At 38.5% G+C, this 26756-nt stretch overlaps 1 protein-coding gene across 3 annotated transcripts in view; it reads left to right on the top strand.

The window, feature by feature from the left end:
* Positions 1 to 26756, top strand: part of slc8a1b (solute carrier family 8 member 1b) — a 139478-nt gene that overhangs the window by 62660 nt on the left and 50062 nt on the right. The window contains exon 5 of one of the 3 annotated variants that reach the window (XM_004553424.4): positions 25276 to 25385. In XM_004553424.4, the coding sequence (XP_004553481.2) occupies positions 25276 to 25385 (110 nt within the window). Of the gene's footprint in view, positions 1 to 24847; positions 24967 to 25275; positions 25386 to 26756 lie in introns of all 3 variants that reach the window. The other 2 variants (XM_004553425.4, XM_004553423.4) reach the window with 2 other exon arrangements.

Here is a 26756-nt window from a genome sequence, read left to right as displayed (position 1 = left end):
TAAGCTTGTTGAAGCTCTGCAGCAGCAGCTTGCTTTACTGATGTTGCCTCAGAAGCTGCTCTCCATGGAAAACCTGTGCTGGATCTGCTGCGACAGATTGGGGTTAACACTTTCGGATTCTTGCAACCAAAAAATGCTGAATGATATTAAAAGAAACTAAAAAACAAAAACTGATGCAGCAGGATTCTAATGTGTATAGAATCAGGCATGAACACAGGACTGTACAAATATTTACTGTAAAGGCACTCACTGGCAGAGCCCCTGCTGGCATAATCACAACAACACTAGGCAGATATGATGGTTTAATATTTTCAAGGATAGCTGATATCAGAAAACAATAAACCCCAACAAGCACGCTAATATAGTTGAAAAACCCACAGCGGAGCCCTAAATTTGAGAGCTAAATCATCTCCACTGCCAGAAACAGCCAGAAGTATTGTTTAATAATTTTGTTATTGTATTCTTGATACATGACTCTTGGTGGCATTTTCTGTGGTTGTGGGGGAGTTTTAATGGCGATTACACCCAGCAGCTTCTGTGTGAAGCATCCTCCAACAGGTCCTAGTAATATGGAGCACTAATAACTGCTATGCTGCTGTCCAACTGGCAAATTAAGGGGAAAAAATTTTGATTTATTTGGAGCAGTTTGTTTATATGCTTTTACACTAAAGCAAGCTGCAATGGTAAAACCTTGGGATAAGAAAAATAGCCCAAACATTGGGTTTTAAAACTCTAATACCCATTAGGTCCAGCTAATATCTAAATAAAAGCTGTGACTTGATTTTTAAAAATTATACATGAGACGTTTTTGACCTCTAAATCTCAACAGACACTTGATCTGTGTTTTTTCTCTCTTTGTATGTCTGAAATTAAGTCTTTTTCTTGGCCCCCTGTTCGTATTATGCTTAGTAAACTATCTGCTTTTTTTCTGTCTTTCTCTCACCTCATCTCATATGTCGGATCAGATCACAGACTTTGCGTTGCCTTGACCATCTGTCCCCTGAAACCAGACTCCTTAAGACTTTTAAGCCTTGGACTTTCAACAGCACATTCTTACGCCTTAAAATATAGATTTTCAGTAGTCTGCTGGAAATATACTTTTTATTTCATTTTTTATTTTTATTTTTTTTTGCAGGCCCCCCAAAAAAGATAGCAGTATAGTACATGCCATTATATGAACACCAGTTACTGCTCTGAGGAGGTAAATACATATTTTATTCAATTTAATTATATTTTATTATTATGAATCATAACAACAGTCAACTCAAGGTGCTTTATATTGTTAAGTAAAGACCCTTTTCGTACCTTCTCTTCATTTTTTTATAAAATGTTTGGAGAAACTAAATCTTCTCTTTTTCTTTTGGAAGCAAACATGACGAAGCGATTTTCTGCCCAGGTATCGACAGTGAACAGTGGCATCGTCCACCAGGCTCAGCTGATTACAGCATCACTGTTATTCAAAAACACACATTTAGCTACAAATTTGTTCTGGATGATTTTTTGCTTCAGTATCTAAGTATAGTATCTAAGGCTATTTTCCAAGCCTGAGTGATAACTGTTAAAACAAAATAGGTGCAACATTTGACAGGATGTCAGTTTATCAGAAGTTTGTCTTTGCTTTGCGCTTCAGTTATAGGTTATTTTAAAACTAGACTTCCTATCTTGAAGTGAATGTGGCATACCTGAGCTGATGAAGGTTGACTGATTGTAATAGGTTGTTCATCCTGTTTGGTTTTCATGATTCCAGCACTGTGATTACTTAATACACATATTAACAGATTACATCAATGGCAGGTAATATACATAATGCAGGCTTACTATGTCTTACTGTGTTAAATCAGGATTTAAAAAAGAAAAAATAAGATTTTCTTTAAAGAAAAAAACTCTTTTTTCTTTTGATCTATCTTTACATCTCCCTTGCCTGAGGCAACCTCAAGCCCAACTCTGTAAATGTCAGAGAAAGCAGAGGCTATCAGTCTTGCAGTGGTGTAAATACTGGCTTCTGTTTATCAAAGGTCACACCCAGCTGGGTTCATGGTAAAAAAATTTAGACCTCACTGTTTGTGTAACTCCTCTACTTTATTTAGAACTCACCATTAAAACCTCACAGGTTTGAAACTGAACTGTATTAAGCCTTAAGAGATATTAATGTATATTTGAAACAATATTTGCATTTTCATCTACTGGGGGGGTCATTTTTTTACACTTTACATGAAAGTAATTTTAATACAAAGAACAGCCCTTGTTGTTTTAGAAGACTCATGGAATCTTAAGGGTATAGCCTTTCTAAGATGATGATTGAATCTGCTCAGAGGAAATTGAACAAATAATATCAGTAGCATACTGCCTGAAGAAATCTAAACAAAAGGCAGTTCCTCATTTGCAAATCTAATTTTCGAAATTGTCCCCTACTTTCCCAAATTTACTTGCAGCAGCGTGTATCTATGTGCCAACCTGTAATAGCCTGTAATTGCGCAGGTCCCTACGGAGAGGCAGGCAGCCATCATGGCTCTGAATGACAGTCACTTTGAGAGCCTGGAGAAATCTAATAGGCACTTAGAAACACAAAGCCTTGTGTGTGGATGTGCATGTGTGTGTTTGTGTGTAAATCCCAAAGGTCTTGTATGATCCACTAAGTCCAGCTAGGAGGTCATTGATCCTTCACCAATAAAGCCTCAGCAACCAGGGTCACATAATCTGCAATCAATTGTCAACAGAGAATACAGTGTTTTAGACGGGAGCTGGTCTGAGGTGGCCACTAATGTGCAGTCCTTGAGTTCATACAGCACTTTAAATTCTCTTGATGGATAGCCATATTTAAGGTAGAATTGTGTTCTGCTGCCTCAGTATGAGTATAAATATACATTCACATTTGGCCATTCTGGTTTGAGGACAAGAATGCAGTGCAAGAAAACACAGACCTTTAAGCTTTAAGTTTTAATTTAAAAAGACAATAAAGGGAAGAATATATAAAATCATAGAAAAATTTAGATTTTATGAAAAGAATCACAATAGTTAGTGGGGACAGGTTAATTGATCAATCTAAATTGCCCATAGGTGTGAATCTGTGCGTGAATGTGAGTGCGAATGGTTGTCTGTGTCTCTGTGTGTTAGCCCTGCGACAGACTGGCGACCTGTCCAGGGTGTACCCCGCCTCTCGCCCTATGACAGCTGGGATAGGCTCCAGCACCCCTCCGCGACCCTGGAAAGGATAAGCGGAAGTGAATGAATGGAGGTTCATATAGATGCTTTCATTGAATGTTGCAAATTAATATCTAAGCAATCCACCATCTGCCACACTGGGGGAACAGCTGTGGTACAGGGTGTGGCAGTCCCAATAATATAAAGTCTTGTGCAAAGAATGAAGCGTTTCTTGAATGTTCTACTGTCGGTCCACCTTATTCCATAATATTTATCTGTCAATCAATAACACAATTCCTTTATGCATGTCTTCTTGCCTCCTGTTTCATCTGTGTACATTTATTAACACAGGTTCATGACTCCGCTCCAAAACATCTCAGATTTCTTCTCTGAAACCTCAGCAGTTCTATTCTAAGAGGTGTGCTGACATTGATGCCTTGCTGGATGAACAGAATGTCAATACTATGTGTATGCACATTCATGTTAGTGTAAGTTTTCACTGTATACAATGACTCCAGTCCATTAGAACAAGTTGCAACAGTCGGTTTTTGCTGGTTTCTGTTTAAATCTTTAAGTATATAAAAGCATCACCTGAATACGTGGTTGTGGATGTGCCTGAATGTATCTGTAATTTCACAGGCGCAAAGGTTACCCATACTATAAACAGCTTCATCTATATGCTCATGTTCATAAAGGCTGGCTTTATGACTGTGCACCTACTGACCACAGTGCACTGCAGGGTGGACAGTTTTTTCCAAATGTAATTTTCCAGCCAATTAGTAGCGTCGTTACATTGTTAATTTCGAAACCCCTCGCAGTGTCTAACTGGTCTGAGAATGGAGATGGATGCTGCTCTTTCTCCCTGCTGGGAATCCACCTGTTCATTTCAACCTACACACTATATGAAAGCAGACTGCTTCTCTGTGTCCTGGCTCTTTTTTTCCCCCCCAGTGTCATATGTGCTGTGTGAAGCAGGCAGGATAGGACCCAAAAATGCAAGACTCACAAGCAAAGCTGAACTTAAAGGCAGTTTTATTGCCGATTCGCAGATAGCGAGAAAACTGGGAAGACCCTAGGCAGGCAGAACACACAGCATTGAAGGAGATTGCAATAAGGAACAGAAGGAAATGCAGATGATAACTAGACACAGGGAATAAGGGCAGAGAAGAAACACCTGGGAAACACAGCTGGACATAATCTAACTGATGAGACAGGGGGAGCAAAACTGAACATGATGCACACACGTGACTATCAGAATAAAACAGGAAGTACGAGAAACACACAATGAGACAGAAGACTAAGACAAACAACTTAACATGGGGAGCCAATAGCTAGAGACAATAGAGAGAGCCAAGGCGCGAGAGACAAAGAGAGTGACACTAAACTTGACATTCATAAACACACATGATAGACTATGCACCGGAGACACAGGGGAGGACATAGCAAGGAGAGACTAAGACAGACTGAACGGGAAACAGAACAAAATTAAACAAGAACTAAGAACTAGAAACACAAAACTGAACATTAGCATCTCAATAACCTGCAGGAAATGAACAAAAGACTAAGCAAACTAAAAAACCTGGGTCAAAGACCCACTCTGTCAAAAACGTAATGTTCAGATTTCTCATAAACAGCATTGCATGAAAGTGACATTCTGACATTTTTAACACTGAACAATATATTGTGTAAATCCTCCATTGCTGGTGTTTTACTTTTTTCGTTGCGTATTCAATCCTGAAGGAAATTTCTGGCTATTGAACTGCTAAATGATTTACTATGATGACCAGTTAGTCACATTGTTTCATCAAAGTTTCTTGTTGTGGAAACATGGATAACAGCCATAGTACTCAGTAAAACTCTGGAATCAAGTGATTGTCTTTGGTTTTGATGCTGCCTAAACACACTTTTCACATTATATTTCTTACTAAAAACGTTTTACCTACTCATAGGTCAGCAAGTTACCTTTAGACTAAAGACGATAGAGTCTTTGATGAGACCTGAGGCAGATAACTTTAGAGTATCATGGGGAGCGTTTCTTACATGTGGATCAATGCTAGTATTAATTTGCTGGTCACTGAGCAATCCTCCTGGCTGTGTTTAGAAATCTTTTTTATTTTGCGAAGTGAAATGGGACAGAAAGTGTTTTCTACAGTCATTGGTGGAAAAGAAGAACAGTTGAATCCAGGAGCAGATGGGGTGATAATTATGAAGTCGCTAATGTAAAAGACCAAAGAGGAAACAATTTATCAGTTGGTTGCACGGGCACCCTCACGTACACACACAACATAAACCCCACAAATTCAGAAATATAGTCCACATAAGCCTTCTTTTGGGGGTATTTGATACACATACATAAAGAGTAGCTGTCCTCTCTTCAACGTACAGTGTTTCCAGCTGCATATAGAGACCATGCAGCTTTTTGAAAAGATACATGCTCACAAACAAAAAGAAAAGGTGTGTACAGTACTTTCAGGTTTATCTGTCTTAGTGTGACATGATCTGAATCAGCATGGATGCTTCTAGGCAAAACAAGCAATAAGCAAAAACAGCAGTGGGTGGTGTGTGTGTGTGTGTACATATGTATGTGTTGTTGTTAGAAAAGTTGCCAAGTCACGAGCTGGTTACCTTCCAGGCAAGGTCAACAACTCTGTATTTCTATCACTGTGCTTCTGTCTGTCTTACACAATAATACGCACACGCACATGCGCATTACATAATCACTGTGTACATACATCCTACACATAATCACAGCGACTCAATCTCTTTTTTCTTAGTCTCTTCTTCCAGCACTATTATAAATTATTATATTTTAATTTGTGCAATCTTCAAGCTTAACAAATACAAATAGACAAAATACCATAATTCCATGTAAATAAAACATTAAAGGCAAATCTCAGGATATGTGGCGACTTAAGACACTTAAGGCATATGCACTTGAGCCCTGAACTCAAAGACATTACCCTATGCAGCTGTGTGAGAACGCAAATGTCCAATGCACTTAAATCAGACATTAAAAGGGCCTTCAACCTGTCAGCCTCTTAGTACAAGGCCCATTTAATGCACCAATGTGCACAGATGTGTGAATGGCACAGCAAATACTCCTGTGAATTCAGTGAGTGTGTGGACAACCTGTGTCCTGCCTCCTGCTTGCTCTGCTCAGTCAGTACTTTCCCCAAACCCAAACAGGGTAAATCTAATAGAGAGAATATGGCTGCAGTGTTTCCTGCTATGTGCCACACTGTCAATGTTCCAACTTAATTCCCCAATATTTCCCTTAGTTGTGAGAGGTATACATTTAATAAATAGATTTCTAAAATCTGACTGATTTGAAGCACTTCTTTCAGTCGGGTTTCATATTACAAAGCACCACTGAATACCTTACAGTATATGTAAGTCACATTTTAAAATTCTGACAATAAATATTTTTGAAATATGTAAAGGTGCATGTGCCATCTCCAGTGTATTTTGCACATTTGTATGACAGTGAGTACAGTTTGCAGTGGATGTCACTCATACCTTTAGTAGCAAGTAATGGTCCGAGACAGCAGGCCCCGATGACTGGCACTGTGTGTGGGTGAGTGTGACCCCTCTGCCAGGCCGGTGTGATTGACATGTGTCCGGTAACATCAGGAAAGGAAGGATTGCTTTGTCAACATGCGCCCGTCACTGTGGCATAACGATGATGTTAGTTAGTCTTGCATGCAAAGTTTTGTGCTTGTTTTGGTGGGAACACTTCCCGGGAATCCAACGCAAAAGTCAGTAAGAAACTTAGGCAACTATTGTGGAAGTTGTACAAAGTTTTATTTCATTTAAAGAAAAAAAGCAAGTCAAACTGTTTTGTAAACATTACAAACAGTAATGTTATGACAATATAATTAGGAAAACATACAAAATGAAAAAATAAGCATATATAAAAAGTAATTAAAAATGTAGACAGAATACGAAGCAATTAAGCTGGGCTTGGTTCATTACCTAAACATGTTTTAGTTTCCTATTTAGACTCCCAATGAGGGGAAATCTGAAGAAAAGAAAAAAAACGTGAATTCAATGAATTTTGGGCTCTCCACCATTTGTTCTTAGAATTGAGGATTCTTCTGAGATGAGAAGTGAAACAACTTTTCAAGATCCTCTGATTACCATGACCTGGATGACTGAGAACCTACACTGGCCTAAAATGGGGTCAGATTAATCCCATCATATAGTTTTTATCATCCGTTTATCCTCAGATTGGTCCTGTACGACTGAATCACAGTTGCATAAGTGCATTTTGAAAAATGTATTGCAATGACATGACCTGTGTCTTACAGCATCCCACTGATGTGTCCATGAGCAAATAATTTCAGCATCAGAATGGCAGTCGAATACTCTCACCTTTTCATTGAATTTAATGTAATTTTAGGGTGCGGATTGACTTCAGAATATCAAGCTAACAGTATGGCTATGGTGAAAAATGAAAAGCTGAAACTGAAGTTGATATATTTATTTGCAAGTTACTTTGGTGGATTTACATCAGATTCCTTGTGACCTTTACAAATAAGTTTTTGGAGCTGGGACTGATGAAAGTCAATAACGATGATTTTATTTTATTTTCGGATCATTTATCAAAATGCTCTGCCTGCTTAGGAAAGCTCAGCCACTCTAATCAATAGAACTTTCCCCGATCGATACAAGAGCTTAATCTATTAGCTGAGGCAGGTGCAGAGGAATAAACTGGTTGTCAGGACTGACCTTTAGTGATGAGAATAAAGCCCAAGCTTCAAGTTGGAATTCACTTTTATTTTTATTGGCCATCTTTGTTCATGGTTTTATGCTGAGCAAGCAGTCTTAACAGAGTGATCTAAGAATAGGAAACAGTCAAATGCACTAGAGTTAGATCTCATGTATACAAATCATGCACACTTAAAAGCCTATATACTTGCTAACACACATATGTGCAATTGTTGGAAACACCAGTCCTTGTCTGGTTAGTTATAACTGTGAAAAAGTGCAATAGTAACAGTCAGTCAATATTTAACCTTTGACCTTTGTGAATTTTGAACCCAAAATCACTCTCTGGAGGGGTGTTAATTGTTTAGGTCAGTATATGCAGTATATGTATTGACCACTGAACAAAGATACCACCTGAACTAGTGACTGAACCACCTAAGATATTCAGCATGAATCTTTTCATTCCACATGTTTTGTTATATAATTACAGTGACACAGTTTCTTGCCTTTGGAGTACCAGTGCAATGACTTTTAAACATTTGTTTAAAATGTTATTATAGCAACATTAAAATGAGTTGTTTGCTAAGCAATAATTAGTCCATGAAAGTTCAAATTTCCTTTGTGCGCATGGATGACTTTGTGCTTTTGTAAAGAACGTGCTGAATAAATTATTCTAATTTTAAATGTCATGTTTGAGAGTCTTGGAATTTATGACAACAAAAGCATGCATGAAGGAAAATGGTACAAATTATTTTTTTTAATTGGCGTAAACGCCTAATATTATTGGAGCAAAGCTTATAGTGGCAATAAAGTTCCTTTTAAACCCCCTTTTAGTTTCTATGTTTTGTTTTCCTATTCTATTCTATTCCATTCTATTAATTTATTGTTGTTATTTAGTCATTTTGTAAGCCATCTGTAGCACACTATCTATAGTCTATGTCATGTTTCCGGCAGGGCTACAGTTGAGTCTCAAGGGAAACAACATTGGGAGCTGAGTGGGGTCATCTGCATGCATGTGTGTGTGTGTGTGTGTGTGTGTGTGTGTGTGTGTGTGTGTGTGTGTGGGGGGGGGGGGATTGAGTGAGGCAAGCTCTTCCTGTTTGTGTAACAGGTTTAAGCCAAAGGACAGACAATGGTGAACAGAATGCAAAACATTTCGATTTGGTAAAGAATGCTTGTTTGTTCTAACAATTTAACCCAAATAACTTGCTTTTAGGGTGTATATATGTTGCTATGGCGATAGCTTTCTTTGTGGTGTTTTGCATAGGCTTTAATTTTTTCCTTGCTGGACTCCAGGATGCTGATAAAATATTAAATGTGCCTGCAATTACTGAATTTTGTTAAAACTGTGTTGGAAAGCAAATAAAAATATTTTCAGCATTTAGGTTTATTCGTGACAAAGGAAGATGAAACCATCTCAATAGCAAGACAAAATGGGGAAAAAAGAAAACTGATGCTAGAGGCTTTAATCTTAAATATCCATCTATCTCAAGATAATGACAGCGCCATCCCTCTTTCAGCACCCTTCTCATTTAGTAGGAGGCAAAATAGAAAAATTAGATGAGGGGTTTATTTTGTTTAGAGGCGATTGTAATCTGGATTGTGTGTGCAAATATGATTGTCTTCAATTCCATTCTTTCTCTTAGTCCCAGAGAGCCAAACATTAAGTTCATCCTGCAATTATCACTGAGAATTCCAAGCTGATATATGGGTCCAGTTTCATAATTGACCTTTCGTCTGATTTGATTTAATATGAATCAAGTCTCCACTACCGGTAAACTGATCAAGACAATATTTACAATAAGTAATTAGCTAACACAATTATTCTCTTCTCAGTGCCATCTATAGAAATCAGACCAGCAGTTCCTGTTCTTCCCTCCGATATCACCTGTGTTTTTACAGTGTGGAGGAAATAGATGATCTATGTGCACCAAGAACCGGGAAGAGCAGGAACATGAATCAGATTTTGCTCGGCATATTTTAAGCTAAAAAGCGAAGCTGGTGATTTGTGTGGCTGACAGACTGATTTCTTAAATGCTGTGCAGGCTGAGGGCGGTATCTGAAGTTTGTGACCTGGTTTGAAACTTAATGTTATACTTAATCTTAATCAGACAAGCTATGAAAGCAAAAGATGTACGATAGACAGACGTTGATCAGCCAGGAGTTGTCCCTTTTCACATCAAGATTTCTATTGTGTGCACATCCTAGATAGCAGAGGTAGGTGATTACCAATAAATTACTAAACGTCTCCTCTCATCTTCTTCATCTCCCTCATGCTCTAAATCTGTCCTCCAGATGAGCAATAGATAAGGCTCGTGGTATTTTGCATGCCAGCTTTGGCAGCATGTTAATCATAGTCCAGCATATTGATTCAGTCATGTAGGGCTTATAAAGTGACTTATTATGAATTCCCAATTAAGTTTAACACCCACTCTTCCTCATGCGTGGATTTTAATGTAACGGGAAACTTTTCATCATAGTTTTTTAAGTTTACTTTCTTGGACTGAAAAGTCTTTACTCTGTTTCTTGTGTCCTAGAAAGCTGTGTACTGTTCCTGGAGAGTGCACACTGAACAGACACAAATATTAATTGTTTGTGCGCAAATTACCTCTCCAAAATTAAACTCCTGTGGCCCAGCGGACCTTGAGGAGCCATCTTAGCATGCTAAGTTCTGTTCACGTCAGTCACAGTGTTACCATCTTATCTTGTCTGTTTAACAGGCTCCTATCAATTTTTCACTCAGTTTCTTTTTCACTTTAATGTTGTCTTTCAAAATATGTTATATCAGTCATATCAGCAGATGACACTCATCGGTTTATAGCTCACTTGATTTGCCTTATGATGCCGTTGTAATGCAGGGGAGACTGACATACTTACATCCTTGTCAATCTCATCCTTTTTGTCACTTCTGATTTATCTTCGGTCGGTACGACTATATTATCATAAGTTGTGTATATGGGTGTGCGTATATGTGTGTGTGTGTGTGTGTGTGTGTGTGTGTGTGTGTGTGTGTGTGTGTGTGTGTGTGTGCTCTCAAAGATTGTATATGGGTCAGCTATCTGTTTATGTCCTGAAGATGAAGCAGTGTGCGTGTGTGCACATATTTACGCCTGCCTGTTGCCAAGTGCCTCACATGTCTGCTGTATCAGATTGCCACAGTGCTCAAGTCTGTGTCTGTGTGAATGAAAGCAAAATGCACATGCAGTTTCCCAGATACACTTGTGAAGACTAGCTCAAGGTCGAGTGTGTGTCTGCTTTGGTTTTGTGTTTTGTTGGTGTGTGTGTTGGTGTGTGTGTGTGCGTGTGTGTGTGTGTGTGTGTGCATGACAACTGCGGTCGGTCAGCTAAGCTTCCACGGCGGAAGAGATACATTTGACCTCATCTGACTGCATCAAAGAGCCAAAAACATTCACACAACATTTCTATCAGACTCTTAACAAATTACTGACCTCCGCACTATCTGTTACAGACTAAGATTAGACTCCTGCAGCTCAAACAAGAGTGAGGTGATGACAAGAAGAAAGGTAGACCTACCTTAAAGGCCAAAATATAACATGGAAAAACATTTTTTTGTTTACTTCTCCTTCAGTAGGAGATGGTTTGTCTTTAAAATGGAATCGCTGTGAGTTTTCTGACCCTGCCTTATGCTTCTTTTGACATTGACAGGTATAGATTACAAATTTACATTGTATTTCATTAGACCTAAAACATCTGAGACCATAATTTCATTAGGAAAGTGTTTATTGATTCAGAATTTTATACAAGTGGACCTCAACCAGGGGTCGCCTCTGGTTGAAGAACAAAGTTGTAAAACCACATTCGTAAATTAAGCTTATTAGTTTGTGGCACATTTTGTGATGAATGATCACCAACAGCATTTCTGTGTAGGCACACTTTGCTATTTACACATTTGTAACATCAATTTTTTACATGCAGTTTGTCCTGTTTTGCATATGTAATTATATTAAAAGTGGAGGAGAAATTTAAACCAGTGCATTTAAATTATTTCTTCTCTTTTTTTAAAAAAAAGAATCAAAGCCATACTTTTTTTGCCGTTAAATTAAGTTAACTTGACCATTTCCCATCAACACAAGTCAACCATGTTTGGTTAAAAAGGGAAAGAACAGAAACAGAAGGAGCGGAGGAGAGAGGAGAGGCGAGATCTGACTGTAAATTTTCCCTGACTGTCTTCTCTGTGACCTGAAACTCCAGGTTCCATGCTGACAGTTGTATACATTCAAACATGTACACACAACCTTATAAGGAGTTGTTGGATATTTCTACCAACTATTTCCATGCCAGAAAATATTTAAATGTGGGGGCCAAGCCTAGACTCATCAAACTATCTTTTTTTTAACTGGTTCGGAAATTAATGTCCACATAATAAAAAATTGACATTTTTTATATCAAAATTCTTCTCTCTCTTTCTCTCTCAGTGAATATCATGTCATGCCCCTGGGCATCTCAATGCAATTTTTAGTTATTTAAGAAAAGTTCAGAGTAGAGCTGGGCAACTGCTTTATAAGCTATGCCATGCCTGTTTACATAATTCAACCTATATTATCACACTGTGTAAATTGGAACTGAAAATTGGCTCCTACTAATTGTTGTTTTTTAATTAAACAGCGGGTTTTAAATCTAGATAGATTCACTCCTGTAACAATAATTTAAAGTGCCAGGAGAGACAAAGCAAAAAAGAAGACGAAAGCAAAATAAAAGCATCACAGTAACAAGTGTAGGAAGCAAAGATATGACACAAAAACAAGAAAGCAGTAAAATAAATGACATTCAAATCAGCATAGCATCTTTTTTTTTTTTAAGTTTATACACTTGGGTCTGTCTTTGCAAGTGTTATCTTGAGGCGTGCCAAAAAAGCAGCTTCAATCGACAGAGGGAAACAAAGAAATTGGGAAAAGGGAGGGGGAAGCAGGAAGGGTGAAAGAGTTATTGTCATTGAATCATGCCAATAAAGCTTTCTGAAGTGGACTCAGAAACAGAGAGGTGGTGAAGAGGGGAGGTGAATGGGCCTCTTCACTTCATGCCAGTAAAATTCATTTGAAAATTGGAGTGGAAATGAAAGAGATTTGGAGTCTGCGTGTAAGTGGCAGAAAAAGAGGCAGTTATTGCCAACTTGAATAGTGTGCCACTGCTAAACTTAATAAGACAACAAGAAGAGGTAGGTGAGGAAAAGAAGGAACGAAGAGGTTTTGCAGATCTGAGAAACGAGGGGAAATGTCTGAGAAAAGAGTTTTTTTTCTCCCTCAGAAGTTTGTAAAGGAAAATGGCACAGAGCAAGCCGTTAACAGAAAGACAGTGAAGCATACTGTGTGGTTTCCAGCCCTGTGAATAGCGCTGCCATTTGCTTTGCCCCTGCTGTCTTTTGTGCGGTCAGCCTCAACATCAGCAACCAGTGCATGCTGTTTCCTGGTAGCAAATTAGACCCAAGCATGTACAATGTTTTACAAAATAGCTGCTTCAGACAGGAAATGCTAATCAGTGACATCGCTATCGAAATAATTGTTTTTATAACATTGCCATCACGTCCAAAATCTCTACAGGGTAGTAATAAAAGATCATTAAATCAAGGAGGCTTGTTTCATGTAATCATCTTTCAATCAACACTTAATTTCTAATTAAGAGTTTAAAATTCTCTATTAAGGCCCAGGAATTATATACTGGGAAAACCTTATTATTGAATTAAATTCAAGGACAACAAGTTAAATTGTGGTGGGCACATGAAAAATAGGATCAGTTGAAGAAAGAAATATTTTGGTAGTAATAAACTTTGTTAAAAGCATATTGGATGGAGCTAATTCCACAGACTGTAGATAAAAGATAGGCATAGACACCATACCTGTTTGCAGAGTTGCATTTTGAACCAGAAGTGACCATATTTGAATGAGAAGGTGGAATTATCAGCTTTATTTAGCAGGCTTAAGGATGATGCATTCATAGACTGTATGGCTGCATCGTCTCACACACACACACACACAGATATCTAAGTCTACAAATAAAATATTAGTATTTCAGTGAACAGAACTTGTGAGCAGGCTTCTACTCTAATAGTAATTTAATCATTCTAAAAGCCATATCATTTTTCAGAAAACTCCATAGAGAAAAAACTCTCTAAAAGGCACCAACTCCAATTACAGGGTCAAGAAGTAGATTTCAGTGACTTAAATTAGTAGGCTATTAGTAAAGTATAGACTAGCAGATAGCTAGCAGCACGCTCGCTAACTTAAAACTTTAATATGTAATTTAAATCGGTTTTATAAAGCTGGACTGAAGTGGGAGATTAGCTCTAGAGACCCAAAACTTTTTACAAATTTTTCCAGGCATGTTTATTTCTGTTCTCAAGTTGAGCATTTTCCCATGGGGATTCACTCTCTTTTGGCATATTCATATTGGCTTCATTTTTCAGGCCTGGAGGTTGCTGTTTGGGAACGTTTGCTAGACTAGGTTATGTTTATAGTTTCTCTAATATGAAGTAGTGGATCCTGCAGTCTCTATACATGCCAATGTCATTCATCTTGTCAAAGCTTACAGGGTCAAACAGATTGTTTCTTCTTTTAAATCACTGTTTCAGGTCTCAGTGCAGTGCAGAATGAGGACAGCAAAATGTTGTCAAGCAGCATAAGAGAGATCAGTTTAACTTTGAACAGCTCAAATTCACTTTTAGATAAATATGCATCACAGATCAGTAAATATATAGGCTTATACTGCCTGTACACCACTTCATAAAATGAGTCTGATTCTTTTGACATAGTGTGTATTGCAGAAATGTGTTATTTGTATCCCAGGGTTGTCACTGCTCTCTTCTAGTCTGCAGAATATTTGTCTGAACTTCCTTCCATACACACATTAAATACATCCCCTAGCTCACTGACTGATCGATTGTGTATCTGAGGATAACGTGAATGGAAACAGAAAGAAAATCAGTAATTCTGTGGTAAACATATGTACCATAGCCACGTGTGTCAAACAGGCACAGTGGTGAAATGGAAGGAAATAAGAGTCACATGAATACTGAAGAGTAAAATGTTGCTGTTTGAATACACAAGCTCAAGAGAGAGTGAATCATGAAAGGCATAATTGCAAGAGAGCGAGAAAAGGAGGTGTAATCCTCTACCTATGCACCACAGATGGAATTAGCTTTACCCTTTTATCACTAACAACCTTAAACCATGTTGGACAGCCATTAATATGTAATCACAGAGAATATAAAGCACCTGGCTATACAAACTATATTCTCCTGTGTGATAAATATGTTAAAGGGAGAGCATTTAAAGACAGAGAATGTGTAACACCTGACATCTTCATTGCATATTACATATGCAATGTATAAATGTGAAGTGACGTCTGATTTGTTTTTTTATATATAGCTTCACTTTTTCCATAAAGATCTGATTGTGATTAGATTCCCTTGTGGCAGCAATGTACATCAATATTAGAAGTCCATATCTTTATGCTGTGAGGGTGTTGTGGTGATGCTTTCTGTCCTTAGAGGGGTTTTTTTTATAATGTAAAGGTAGAAGCTGTCTTTGAAAAGGGAAATGCCTGTGATAGCGGTAATGGAGACCGCGGGATCAGGGTTAGAGTTTTGTATGTATAAGGAGATAAAGTGATCAAAACAAGTGAATAAGATAGCTATAGAACTAGCAGATGTATTGAGTTTAATCAGTCTGAACCACATGGAAATACATAATTTTCCTTGAACTTTCTAAATATTGTAAAAAATTCTAAAGAGGATAAATTGAAAGTGGGCTTAACCATACCTGTTTTGGAGCCTTCAATTTGTTATTTTTACCTCTTCAGTCTTGTTCTACTGAAACTGGATGTGAGGTTGGATCTTATTAGCTAAGCTTAAATTAATCTAAATCCTGGGTTTAAATGCTCCTTTAAAAAAATCATTAATTAAAAAATATCCACGGCAAACTTTCAAATATGTTGATCTTGTAGGTAAGAAAGAAACACAGAGGGAGAGGCAGAGGGACCACGAAGTGAAACATGAAACCAAAGAAAATGAAACGATCTCTATTCAGTCTTTTGATGAAAACATTCACTTCATGGTTTTCCCCAGTGAAATCATCAGCCCAGTGTTTTGACACCTGTGTCTTGTTGTGTGAGGAAATAGATAAGGAATGAGATCCCCCACAACAAGTGCTGTTGTGTCAGTGTAGGTGAAGGTTTTCACATCTGACTTAAAAAAATATATATATATATATAAAAAATAAAAAAAACTAAACTTTGAATGTACTGAAACTCTGCAAGGCTGTGTCACTCTGGGAGATTGGGAGAGAGCAATAAAAAGATAAACTTGTGTTTTCCTGCTGTTTTAAATGAATATGAAGATTTTCAATCGCTAAATATTTTACCTATTCCATCATCTTCAGATTACACCGATGCACCATATCAGTTCCCTTGAACCTTCTTTAATAAAGCCTCCACAGATATAATGCATTGCAGCTAGAATATGATGCAAGAATGTTTCTTAGCCTTTGGCTGGATCATTGCATTTTACACCTTTTAGACCTCCCCTTTTTTACATTTTTGCATTGCTTTTTCAAGCTAGCGTAGCATTTCAGTTAGCAATATACATCTGCTCAAACTGACATACTGTGCATGTTGCTATAAGTTGTTCATAATAATACAATTATGTTACAAATTAGACTTGAAGTTAGAACATGAAAGGTGTAAATAAATGTTACAACATTTTTAAAAAGCCTATGATAGATTTGAGGCTCAGAGCACGAGCTTGCTAACTATGGGCTAAACAAATGCTCCTTGTACTGCAGGCAGTCTACAATTACATCAAGGCACAGTTGGTTGAAGGGAGATGTTTTCACTGCCGCAACTGTGGCTTGTGGCTGCAGAGGCTCTTCAGTCCACTTGACTCTGCGTCACTCTCCATCAGTGCTGATCCCAGCATGCAGCTTAAAGCTCATAAAGCCCTGGTAACGATGGAGCACTGCAGCCTGTTTGGCCGCATCAGCTGATTAGCATTCATATCCTCTCCTGCTCTTTTTCTGCTTCCATCTAACTCACTCACACACACGCACATACACACATACACATGCTGTGTGGCTGTCTCTGTATCCTATCTCATTATGTATGGTTTGTTCCTAGATACTGAGCATGATGTATGCCCTATATTTACATTTTACTGTTCTGTGGCCTACCCATCTGTCAATCCTTCTCCTATGCTTCACTTTAACTATTTTATCAGTCTAATTGCATTTATAATTTGCAGTTTGTGTGTATGTGTATGTGCATGTGAGTGTGTTTAGTACTTTGCTGAACTCAGCATCTTAAAGTAATCTCTTACTTAATTCTGACTGGAATAGTTAAAGGTAACATTAGTTAGTTTCTCCATATCATTCCCATTTTCTCACTTTTTATTCGCTCTCTCTCTCTCTCTCTCTCTCTCTCTGGTCTCAAAAAAAAAAAACACCTATCGAAAAGTAAAGAAATAGTTGGATATAGGTGACACACATGCGCACACACTCAGACACCATTTCATTTCCATCAGTGTCGTGGGCAGTATCTTTAAATGCTCTCATTTCTGGGAAATTCTTACGCTAGAGCTGTCTTTACCCATAACTGTAAGGATTTACATTACGTAAAGGAAAGCACGTTTCAACATTGCAAAACGCAAACAGATTTCCATCCCAGTAAGATAAATAAATATACACACATATAAACACACTAGTACGTACATGTTTTTTTTAATCAGATGTAAGCTCTTTAAAAACATTTCCTCTGAGAATCTGTGTGTGTGTGTGTGTGTGTGTATCAGGGAGTCCCGTGGATTTTCCCAGCTCCTTATTTGGCCAGCAAGATATACTGCAGATAGGAATGAAGGGGGAGTGAGATAGCCAAACAGAGTGTGGAGAGAAATAGAGAGAAGATAGGGAAACTCCCGGTGATGATAGAAAGTAGCTTAAATGACACAAGGGGAGGAGGGTTTGACGCAAATACAAACACACACACACACACACACACCTACACAGTTCTAGCTGACTCTGGAAGATGTAAAAGTTTTCAAAGGAATGATAATCTTTTTGATAAACTCTTCCTCTAAGCATTTGAGGGATTGGCTATAACCAACCAGCCAGTCATACTCAAGCCAGGATTTTTTTTCTTTGTATGTCACAACTCTCATCTAGAATTACAACCACTTATTTTCAGAAGACCACACTGAGAAACAGGCTAAACGTGCAAATTACATCTGTGACCTGCAGGCTAACAGTATATACATGGCACAACTGTGTAATCAAAAGCATCAGTGAACACGTTAAATGAGAGGCTCTTTTTCTTAGCCAGTAATAAATAACGTTAAAACAAAAACGTCATATAGTCAGATGGGCAGATAGGCAGTCAGATGAACTGGAAACCCTATAGTCCACAAGGAACTAATTGCAACCTTATCGCAGGTGTGTTTGTGTAACCTTTTTTGTATCCATTAGCCTCTATGCACTCTGGATTACACGTATTAGTGAGCAGAGTGGGTCTTATTAGAGAAGGCATGGCTGATCGCTGTCAGCTTATTGTTGTAGTTTCCCACAGAGGCCAGCACCATTATCAGCTTTGTCTTATAAAAACACTGCATGCAGACGGTACACACCAACACAGACCTCCTTTCTTTTGTAAAGTGGCATCACCAATACTCTTCCTTATAAAATTACTGCCAAATTCTAATTTATGCAAGTGCAGACATCAATATATAGACTTGTTCTCTGTATGTTACATAATGACTCTTAATGCAAAAGTGAAATTAGCTCAAACTAAAATAAATGCACACACATTCATACAAGCTGACACACAGATACATATCACGTACACTTATATACACACACAAACACACACACTTGCCTCTTTTGTTTAGTCTGTGACCAAAGTCCACCCACCAGCAATCTGTTCCACACAAACAAACCAGTTCACAGTCTCAAAAGCTAGTTCTTTACACACAAGCACATGCACACGCACACACCGCACTCAACTCCTACTTTTCCAAACTCACTTTTAAACAGTTTGGGCAAAAGATAGGCAGGCAAACCTGACACAAACAAACACATGTTGGCTGTAAACACTCAGCTATGTCATTTTCTTTAAAAGCACTTGAAGTGATTAGGGTTTTAATCACAACTTTCGACACAAACAGAGACAAACATGCGGGCTTGTTCCATCATGGTGATGTTATTTGGACTTGGTTGTCCTCTGCCCTCCTTTTTCCAGCTGTCCATTTCACACACACACACACACACACACACACACACACACACACACACACACACACACCAACGGAGCAGCAGAACTTTCCCCCTCAAACTTAAAATAAAGCGGTGGTTCCTCAAATTTTCCAATCCAAATACGTCGCTAAGGCAGGTTGCTGAGGAGAAGGGAGTGACCCGCGCTAATGCCTGTTGTGCTCTACGACTTCCTGTGTGGATGTATGGGGGATGTTGATGTGTGAGGCTAGGGAAAATGCTATCCTAGTGTCACATGCGTGCCCTATAATATAAATATATTTTAGGCTAAACACACATCTGTAACTGGATAGAAAATCAAAAGACCACTGAGCTGCATAGACTTTAAGACATATTTAATTTGTACCCTCATTATGGTGATCCAATTAGATGGTGAAAAGTTAAAGCTTAGAGCAATTACTCATATTTGTAAGGCAAAAAAAGAGAGATGTCTCCCTTGTTCTGTTTCCAAAATGGTAACTAAGTGTCTTCTCTACTATTGTCAAACTGTCCAAACTCAATGAGCACCAGAGACTAGAACCTACAAAATCATTGTGGAAAATGAAACCAAACAGGAGTATCTTGGATCACCACAAAGGAAAAGTGAGGGGGAGAATTCTATTTTGGTACATTGAGGTCACCCAGTGCCAAAGGTATGTGTTTGTAGTTTATGTGACTCAGGTCAGTTGTTTTTGAGCAATTCTTTGTCTGTTTAATTTGTTGTTTTATCTGTTTGGCTATTTCATGATGAGTTCTGATGTTATACCAGCATGGACAGAAATCCTATGTATGAAAGGCTATGAGGTGAAACGTGGAAGCAATAAAGGGGAAAAAGGAGGAGTGGTGGAGTGTTGGAGAAGCAGTGGAGTAGAGATCACAGCTGCTCAGATGTTCCCTTAGTTTATCATACGCTTTAGCAAAGTCAGATGGAGGACGTCTCTGTGGAAATACACAGATGTACACACATTGTATTCCCTGGAGTAATGTGCGTGCCTGAGCTTATCTGCATGTGTGTGTGAATTTTTGTATTCCTGCAGCTGAAATTTAGTGTGCTCACGCATGGGCGTGAAAGTGTGCTAGTGTGATACATTTGTGAATGCTGCCATGCAAGTGTGATACCACCTCTGTCTGAGTGAGTGTGTGCTGTATACCTGTGGGGACTAATATGACTTTTGGAAAGGGGAGTGGAGTCTTCTTTTTGACAGTTGGCTAATGTTAGTGTTTGGTTAGGTGAAGCTAAAAGACTATAGAGTGCACAACTTCAATGAGTTTGCACATGTTTATATGAAAACCATAAACTGTATATTTGATATGCGACTATCACACACCTTTGTTCACATCAGCTTTATTTTATATTATATTATAAAGGAAGAGGCAAAGAGGCACTAGTTACTACAAACAGTGTAGGCTATCAAAGTCCCTCTCACACATGTGCACACAAATCAGTGTAGTGTGGGAGCCAGTCCTCATCCTCAGGGTGTCAAATACTACAGTTTTGTAAAACCTGCTGGTGTCTCAGAGATTCACACAAGGTTGGTACTTGTCATATATATTGAATGCACCCTTTAGCTACAATCTTTCAAAATGCAGGGTCGATTTTGAACGGGCATACCTTAAACCAAACCATGTTCCCAAACCTAACCAAGTAAGATTTGGTATCTAAACTTGACCAGACAGCAAAGGAAAACAGAGTGCAAAACGCTAAATGGGTCACTTAGTAGCTTGGTAGCCTGGTCGTGACTTTAGCCGCTGTTACACATTCTGCCCTCTGTGTCCTTATGAGGGCTTCTCTACTTTTTCAAACTTCCAGCTCCCGGTGTCCATTATTACCAGCCCCACTGACAAAACTGAAGGTTTTTTTTTAAACCGCCTGGGAATGACAAAATGTTGAGTGTATGTTAAGTATTTGGCCTTTGTCTAAAATGCACTCACTTGTCATGACAAACTCAAAGACACACAAACGCGCACACATGCATGCACACACACACACACACACACACACATTATTGGTCTGGAAACAATCTTCTCCACCCCTGTTGGTTACCCAAACATGTTGTCACCATGGCAACCAAACAGCGTGCCGTATAGCCAGGATGATTGGATAGGAGATGAAGGTGCTGATGATAAATCCACTGCATTATTAATCAATTATATCTGCGCTGATGCACTGTCTGGATATGCTTGTTTGTCATGAGTATGTAAAGACATACATTGTGTGTGTGTGTGTGTGTGTGTGTGTGTGTGTGTGTGTGTGTGTGTGTGTGTGTGTGTGTGTGTGTGTGTGTGTGTGTGTGTGTGTTTGTGTGTGTGTGCGTGAGTGTGTGTTTATTTTTCCAGTAAGCTGGTCATCTGTTTGCCAGTTTCAACAGAAAAGTCGTCATTCTCAAAGTTTGCAGAAGAAAAGCCTGAATCCAAAACCTTTCATTTCAGTCTTAAGTATATATTCATATATTCATATATAAATTCACGCGAGCTGTCACTAATAGAATGTTTTACAAAGGCACTGACAGATGAGGGTAATAATACAAAACATTTGGCCTGTGCCTGATGCTTTTGTTTTTTAGGGGAAAATGGAGCCCAGATCCCTATTCACATGAGACCGCTGTTGTTCTGGGTCCCTCTGTGATTTGTGTTAATTTCAGAGTTCTGTGCTCTCAATCCTGTGCAAATCTGCCAATATTAAAAAAAGGAAAAAAAAACATGCTTAAAATATGGGTCACACAAAATTGTTAATTGCTTTCAAAAGGAATTAAAATTACAAAAACTGTTATTGGCTCTCAAAGTTGGTTACTCTTGAGGAAAACCTGACAATAGTGTCAGTCCAGATGGTGTAATTGTAAATTCATAGGAAGTAGAAACAGAATTTATTCACAAGGGGAAAGTAAACATAACCTGTCTCCACTCTATCATTTGGGAGTGGCAGTGTCTTGTTCAATGGTTCCACCTTGAGGCAGCTGTTCCAGCTGTTGTGCGAATGTTAGCTGGCAGCCTGTGGATGAGATCTTCTCCATCCCAGAGGGTGGAGACTGCTCTCCATCTGCAGTTATAGGACAGTGATAAATGGACTAATCCCTCTAGTGTAATAAGTTAACCTCTGACATTTGCATGTGTGTGTGTTGGTGTTCTCAATAGTTTAATGAAATGACTTTCACTGCATTTGTATATGTAATACAATGATTAACCCCTGGCCTTCCTGTGTATAATTAAATTATTATCAGAGCTGCTGTGTGTATTCAGTCACAAAAGAGGTGTGCTGTGGATGCTAAGGATGTCAATCCTAAAAACTATAAGCTAGATAAGTGTGGGACATTTGTAATTACCAGGTCATTATCATTTTATCCTGCTATATATTTCTGATCAACTAAATTTAAGAAGTAAATATGAACCTGTTTAATTTAATCTTTGGGTCCTTTTTATGTGGAGTTTGCATCGTTTCCCTGTGTTTTGTGTGGGATCTCTCTGGCTACTCCAGGCTACCTAACTCCAGCAGCATTCATGTTAGGTTAACTGGAGAGTCTAAACTGGTGTTAGGTGTGAATGTGCAAGTATCAATGGTTGTCAGTCTCTGTGTGTCAACCATGCAATAGATGGCGACCAGTATGTACCCTGTCTCATGTCCAGTAACACCTGGGATGGGCTTCAGCTCCTCTATCACCCTGAATTGGATAAGTAGAATGAAATGGATGGATAATGATATAATCATATAATAATCATTATGCAAAATGAATACTTTCACTTACACCTCAATCACAAGTCTTTATTACAAAGTAACAAATTCCTCCGCTAACTTACACTTAATTACTGTGTTATTACTGTGTAATCTAACTGCATAAATTCTCCAGCGTTACCTGAATTCAATTTCTTGCCTTTCCAAGTACAATGACATGACTCTTCAGTACAGCAAGAACACATACTGTATTGTACTGTAGAAATACAGTGTAGTACTGCTATTATTTTTTTTTCTCTCAAAGGCATCATTATTTACTTTAGTCTACTGTAAATAGAATAACAGTGCAATGCAAAATTTTATAAAATACTAATTCTGTTGTATGGTATTACTCCTTAAGCCCTTTTCTGAATATTTCTTGTTCTGATGTTAGAGACTGACACATGTTTCTATTTGAAAGTTGTTATATGCACTGTCATACACCTTTTACTTTTCACATGGCTGCTCAGTGGTGAGAGAGGGAGGGATTCAAATTCTGCTAACACGGTGTTTGCTGACGATTCCACATTGGTTGCAGGTCTGCGATGAGAGATAACGCTTATATAAGCTCGTGTGTTCATGTTCCCATTTCTCATGCTATAGGGCAGATTTTGAGCTGTCTTTGTTATTGCCTGTAGTGGATTTGGATTAGAATATGGGTTTTGTTCCAGACTGGAAACACAAGATAAACACACTCATAAGCATATGTCCAGAGGCACTCAGTCACACAGCACACAAATGCTACATTCACCGCACCCCACTCTGTAGCACTGTGACCTGGAATATTAGCTGCCATGCCAAATGCGATCAAGGCCAACTCCCACAATAAATACACAGATACACACTCTCTCTCCAGAATTGCTGGTATACTTTATTGGTGGAAATCTAATTTTCAAAGAAAGAAATCCCTGCCTTGTCTTTGTTCTTTGACAAAACACTGTTAAAATTTGCCGGAAGAATGGTCAATGTGTTGTTTGTAATTTAGATGGAGACCAACAGTGGAATAAAACTCTCAGTGCTGGTTTTTGTGTTAAATCTCAGCCAGTTGCAGAACTTTGAGACTTTGAGAGAGAAAGATGGTTATTTTGCTCGTGCTATTTTAGTCGTGGCGTGTCAGCATGTTTGTTGTTCGCACTGTACTAAATTCTAGCCAGTTTCTCTTGTGTTAAATTGCAAGGCACAGCTAATCTTGACCTCATCTTGTTGAAAGCATTAATTGAAGGTGATGAATAATGCTGCAGAGATCTTTCTGTTCTAGTGCCTTAGATATGTCTAATTAAAAAATGTGCTGAATTTCTACACTTTAAATAGAGCTAGAACCACAAATGCTTGTTTGCTATAGCATATGCATGTAGCATTCTTAATTTTATGTAGGCTGGATATCCCAGCCTTTAACATCAGATACAACACATTTTCATGGAAATTGAATTGTTAAGTTTGCTTAAGTTTCCCACAGTCATCAAGGTTTAAAGGGAATACTTGTGGAAATAAAAAGTGCATTGTCAACATTGCATCCCAAAAGTTGACTGATTGCATTTGACAAATTCATCATCATGTCTCACGACTGCTCACTCACCAAACTGACTAGCAGAGTTGATAAACTCTCCACAGTTCATTTAGCCGGTAACATTCAAGATTGTTTTTCTCTATACTGAAGATGCCTGATATCATGGTGGATTGAAAGATTTAACTGAGCTTTGATCATGCTGGTAGAGTAAAGAGTATATCAGTTTGATCATTCCAGACGGATGTGAGCTGCTCCAATAACATAATAATAAAGATTAGTATGACATCCAGAGGAAATATGCAAACTTTCCATAGTTTTAAAAGCAAAAGAACAGCCTTCAGATACGTCCATGTGAAAATATTATGTAACCTGATAACTGGACGTGTATCTGTGGGAAAGTCGAGTACTGCTCTTTTCTGTTTCCTCTTGGTTTTCCAGTTTCCAGCCTGTCCTTTCCTCACTTTTCTGCCTTCTCTTCTTCTCTCCTCCTTTTTTCCCCTTCTCCCCCCCCCCCTCCCTCCTCCCCCTCCTTCTCTTCAGCAAAACCATCAAGGTGAAAATAATTGACGACGAGGAGTATGAGAAGAACAAAACATTCTACATAGAGATTGGGGAGCCTCGCCTGGTGGAGAGCAATGACACCAAAGGTCAGGAAGAGGGTGAGCCTCGTGATCCTGCGAATAGTGAAGCCTTGACCCCAGAGTGTCCGTCGCACTGCAGAGGCCGCATGTTCTTAACACATGGAGGCACACAGGAGGGGATTTATTGTTCTCCTGCTGTTGTGTCCTAAATATGACAGCGAACATGCGGCAGACTGTACGTCATCTCATCAACCACATCCACTACACCTTTGTCTGTGTGCATGTCTGTGTGTGCCTTTTGTGTATATACCTCGCCATGATGTTTGTTTATCATGCATGCATTTACCACCTCCCTCTATGTATGTGTACGTGTGTTGTCCCATACAGGAAGACCATAACCGTTAGGATCTTAGACCGGGAGGAGTACAATAAGCTATCCTCCTTCTACATTCTGCTTGAACCCCCCCAGTGGAGACGAAACAGGAAGGAACAGACAGGTTTGACGACTAATGAGCACTGAGAATGCACTTTCATGAATCCTGATTCAACAGACCATCACCAGAAATAAGTTCCTCATTCATTCTTATAACGCAGTTCTCCTTTGTTACTGTAGTTGCTGAGTGGGCTGTTAATGTTAACTGTTATCTCTGCGCAAAGAATAACTATAGTATTTCCGTGCAATATACTCAATCTGAGCAAGTTTTCAAATGTTCAGAACGTATAATTGACAAAAATTAAAGCTAATTTTTACGCTGTTCTATTACAGTGCTATGTATTGGGAAATGATGGAGTTACTTCCAACTAGAAAAATATAAAGCAGTTGTGGGTGGTGGTGAAAAAGCTCCAGAAACACTAAGTAAAAAATATGATTTCTGGAGGGAGCATTTGGCTGTCTCTGTTCAGTTTATTTGGCAGTGTTCTTGAAATGTTGGAATTTATTTTATGATTTCTAAATTTGCTTTTTCCAACCACCAACCCAAAGCCTAAATATTTAAAATGTACTTTTAAATATGACGAAGAAAAGCGGTAAATTTTAGCATCTGAAACGTTTGCGCCACAGGAAACGGTTGTTTGATAATTAAAGTAGCTGTTTAAATGTTGACATAACTTATAATTAAGGTGACTAATCGCTGCAGGGCATGGTCTAATATATCTCATATATAAAGAACATACATTAATTAAAAAATAATATATTTTGCATATAAACAAAATCTCAAACAATATCCAGGGAAAATATAGATTTTATCATCAGGTTATCAGTGCACGAGAGAAGCCTTGTTCTTGTCACTGTAAGCAATACAACATGATTTTCCTCAGCTTTGTAACTGGATGAGCCTTTGCATCTGTGCACATTGCCAGCATAGCTGATTACACAAATCTCCAAACATGGAAGCAAAGAAAAGAGACTACAGAGTCAGCGAGCCAGCTTTGTTTCAGTCTTTTTTATCATATTTATTTTATGTAAACCCTGATAAGATATTTGAGACAAGAGCACTTTGCAGTTAGAAGGAAGAACTGACACTTTACAGCTGGCAACACTATAAAACATAAAATCAAAGCATCAGTTGCACTTATAGCATATTTCTGAAGTGACACAGAGCAGCACCCTTGTGTTTGCTCTTGATTTAGCAGGTCTGTTGATTTGGGATTCAGCCTGAGCATACACAGATCAGTTGTGTTGCTCCCTTCTGGACTTCTCTGTTTTTCCTCCTTTATTTTTTTCATTCTTAGTCTTTTTGCTCCTGAGCAAATTGAGCGGGAATTACACCTGTCCTCTCCTTTCTTCTCCTTTCCTTTTTCTCTTATCTACTTTGTTCCCCCCGTCATTCAGCCAAGAGCTTTCTGAGATATGTTTTCTGTTGGCGTTT

The sequence above is a fragment of the Maylandia zebra genome, linkage group LG13 (genome assembly GCF_041146795.1).
Source record: "Maylandia zebra isolate NMK-2024a linkage group LG13, Mzebra_GT3a, whole genome shotgun sequence".
Lineage (NCBI taxonomy): Eukaryota > Metazoa > Chordata > Actinopteri > Cichliformes > Cichlidae > Maylandia > Maylandia zebra.
Note: the sequence above shows the minus strand (reverse complement) of the source record. Positions and strands in the feature narration are given on the sequence as shown.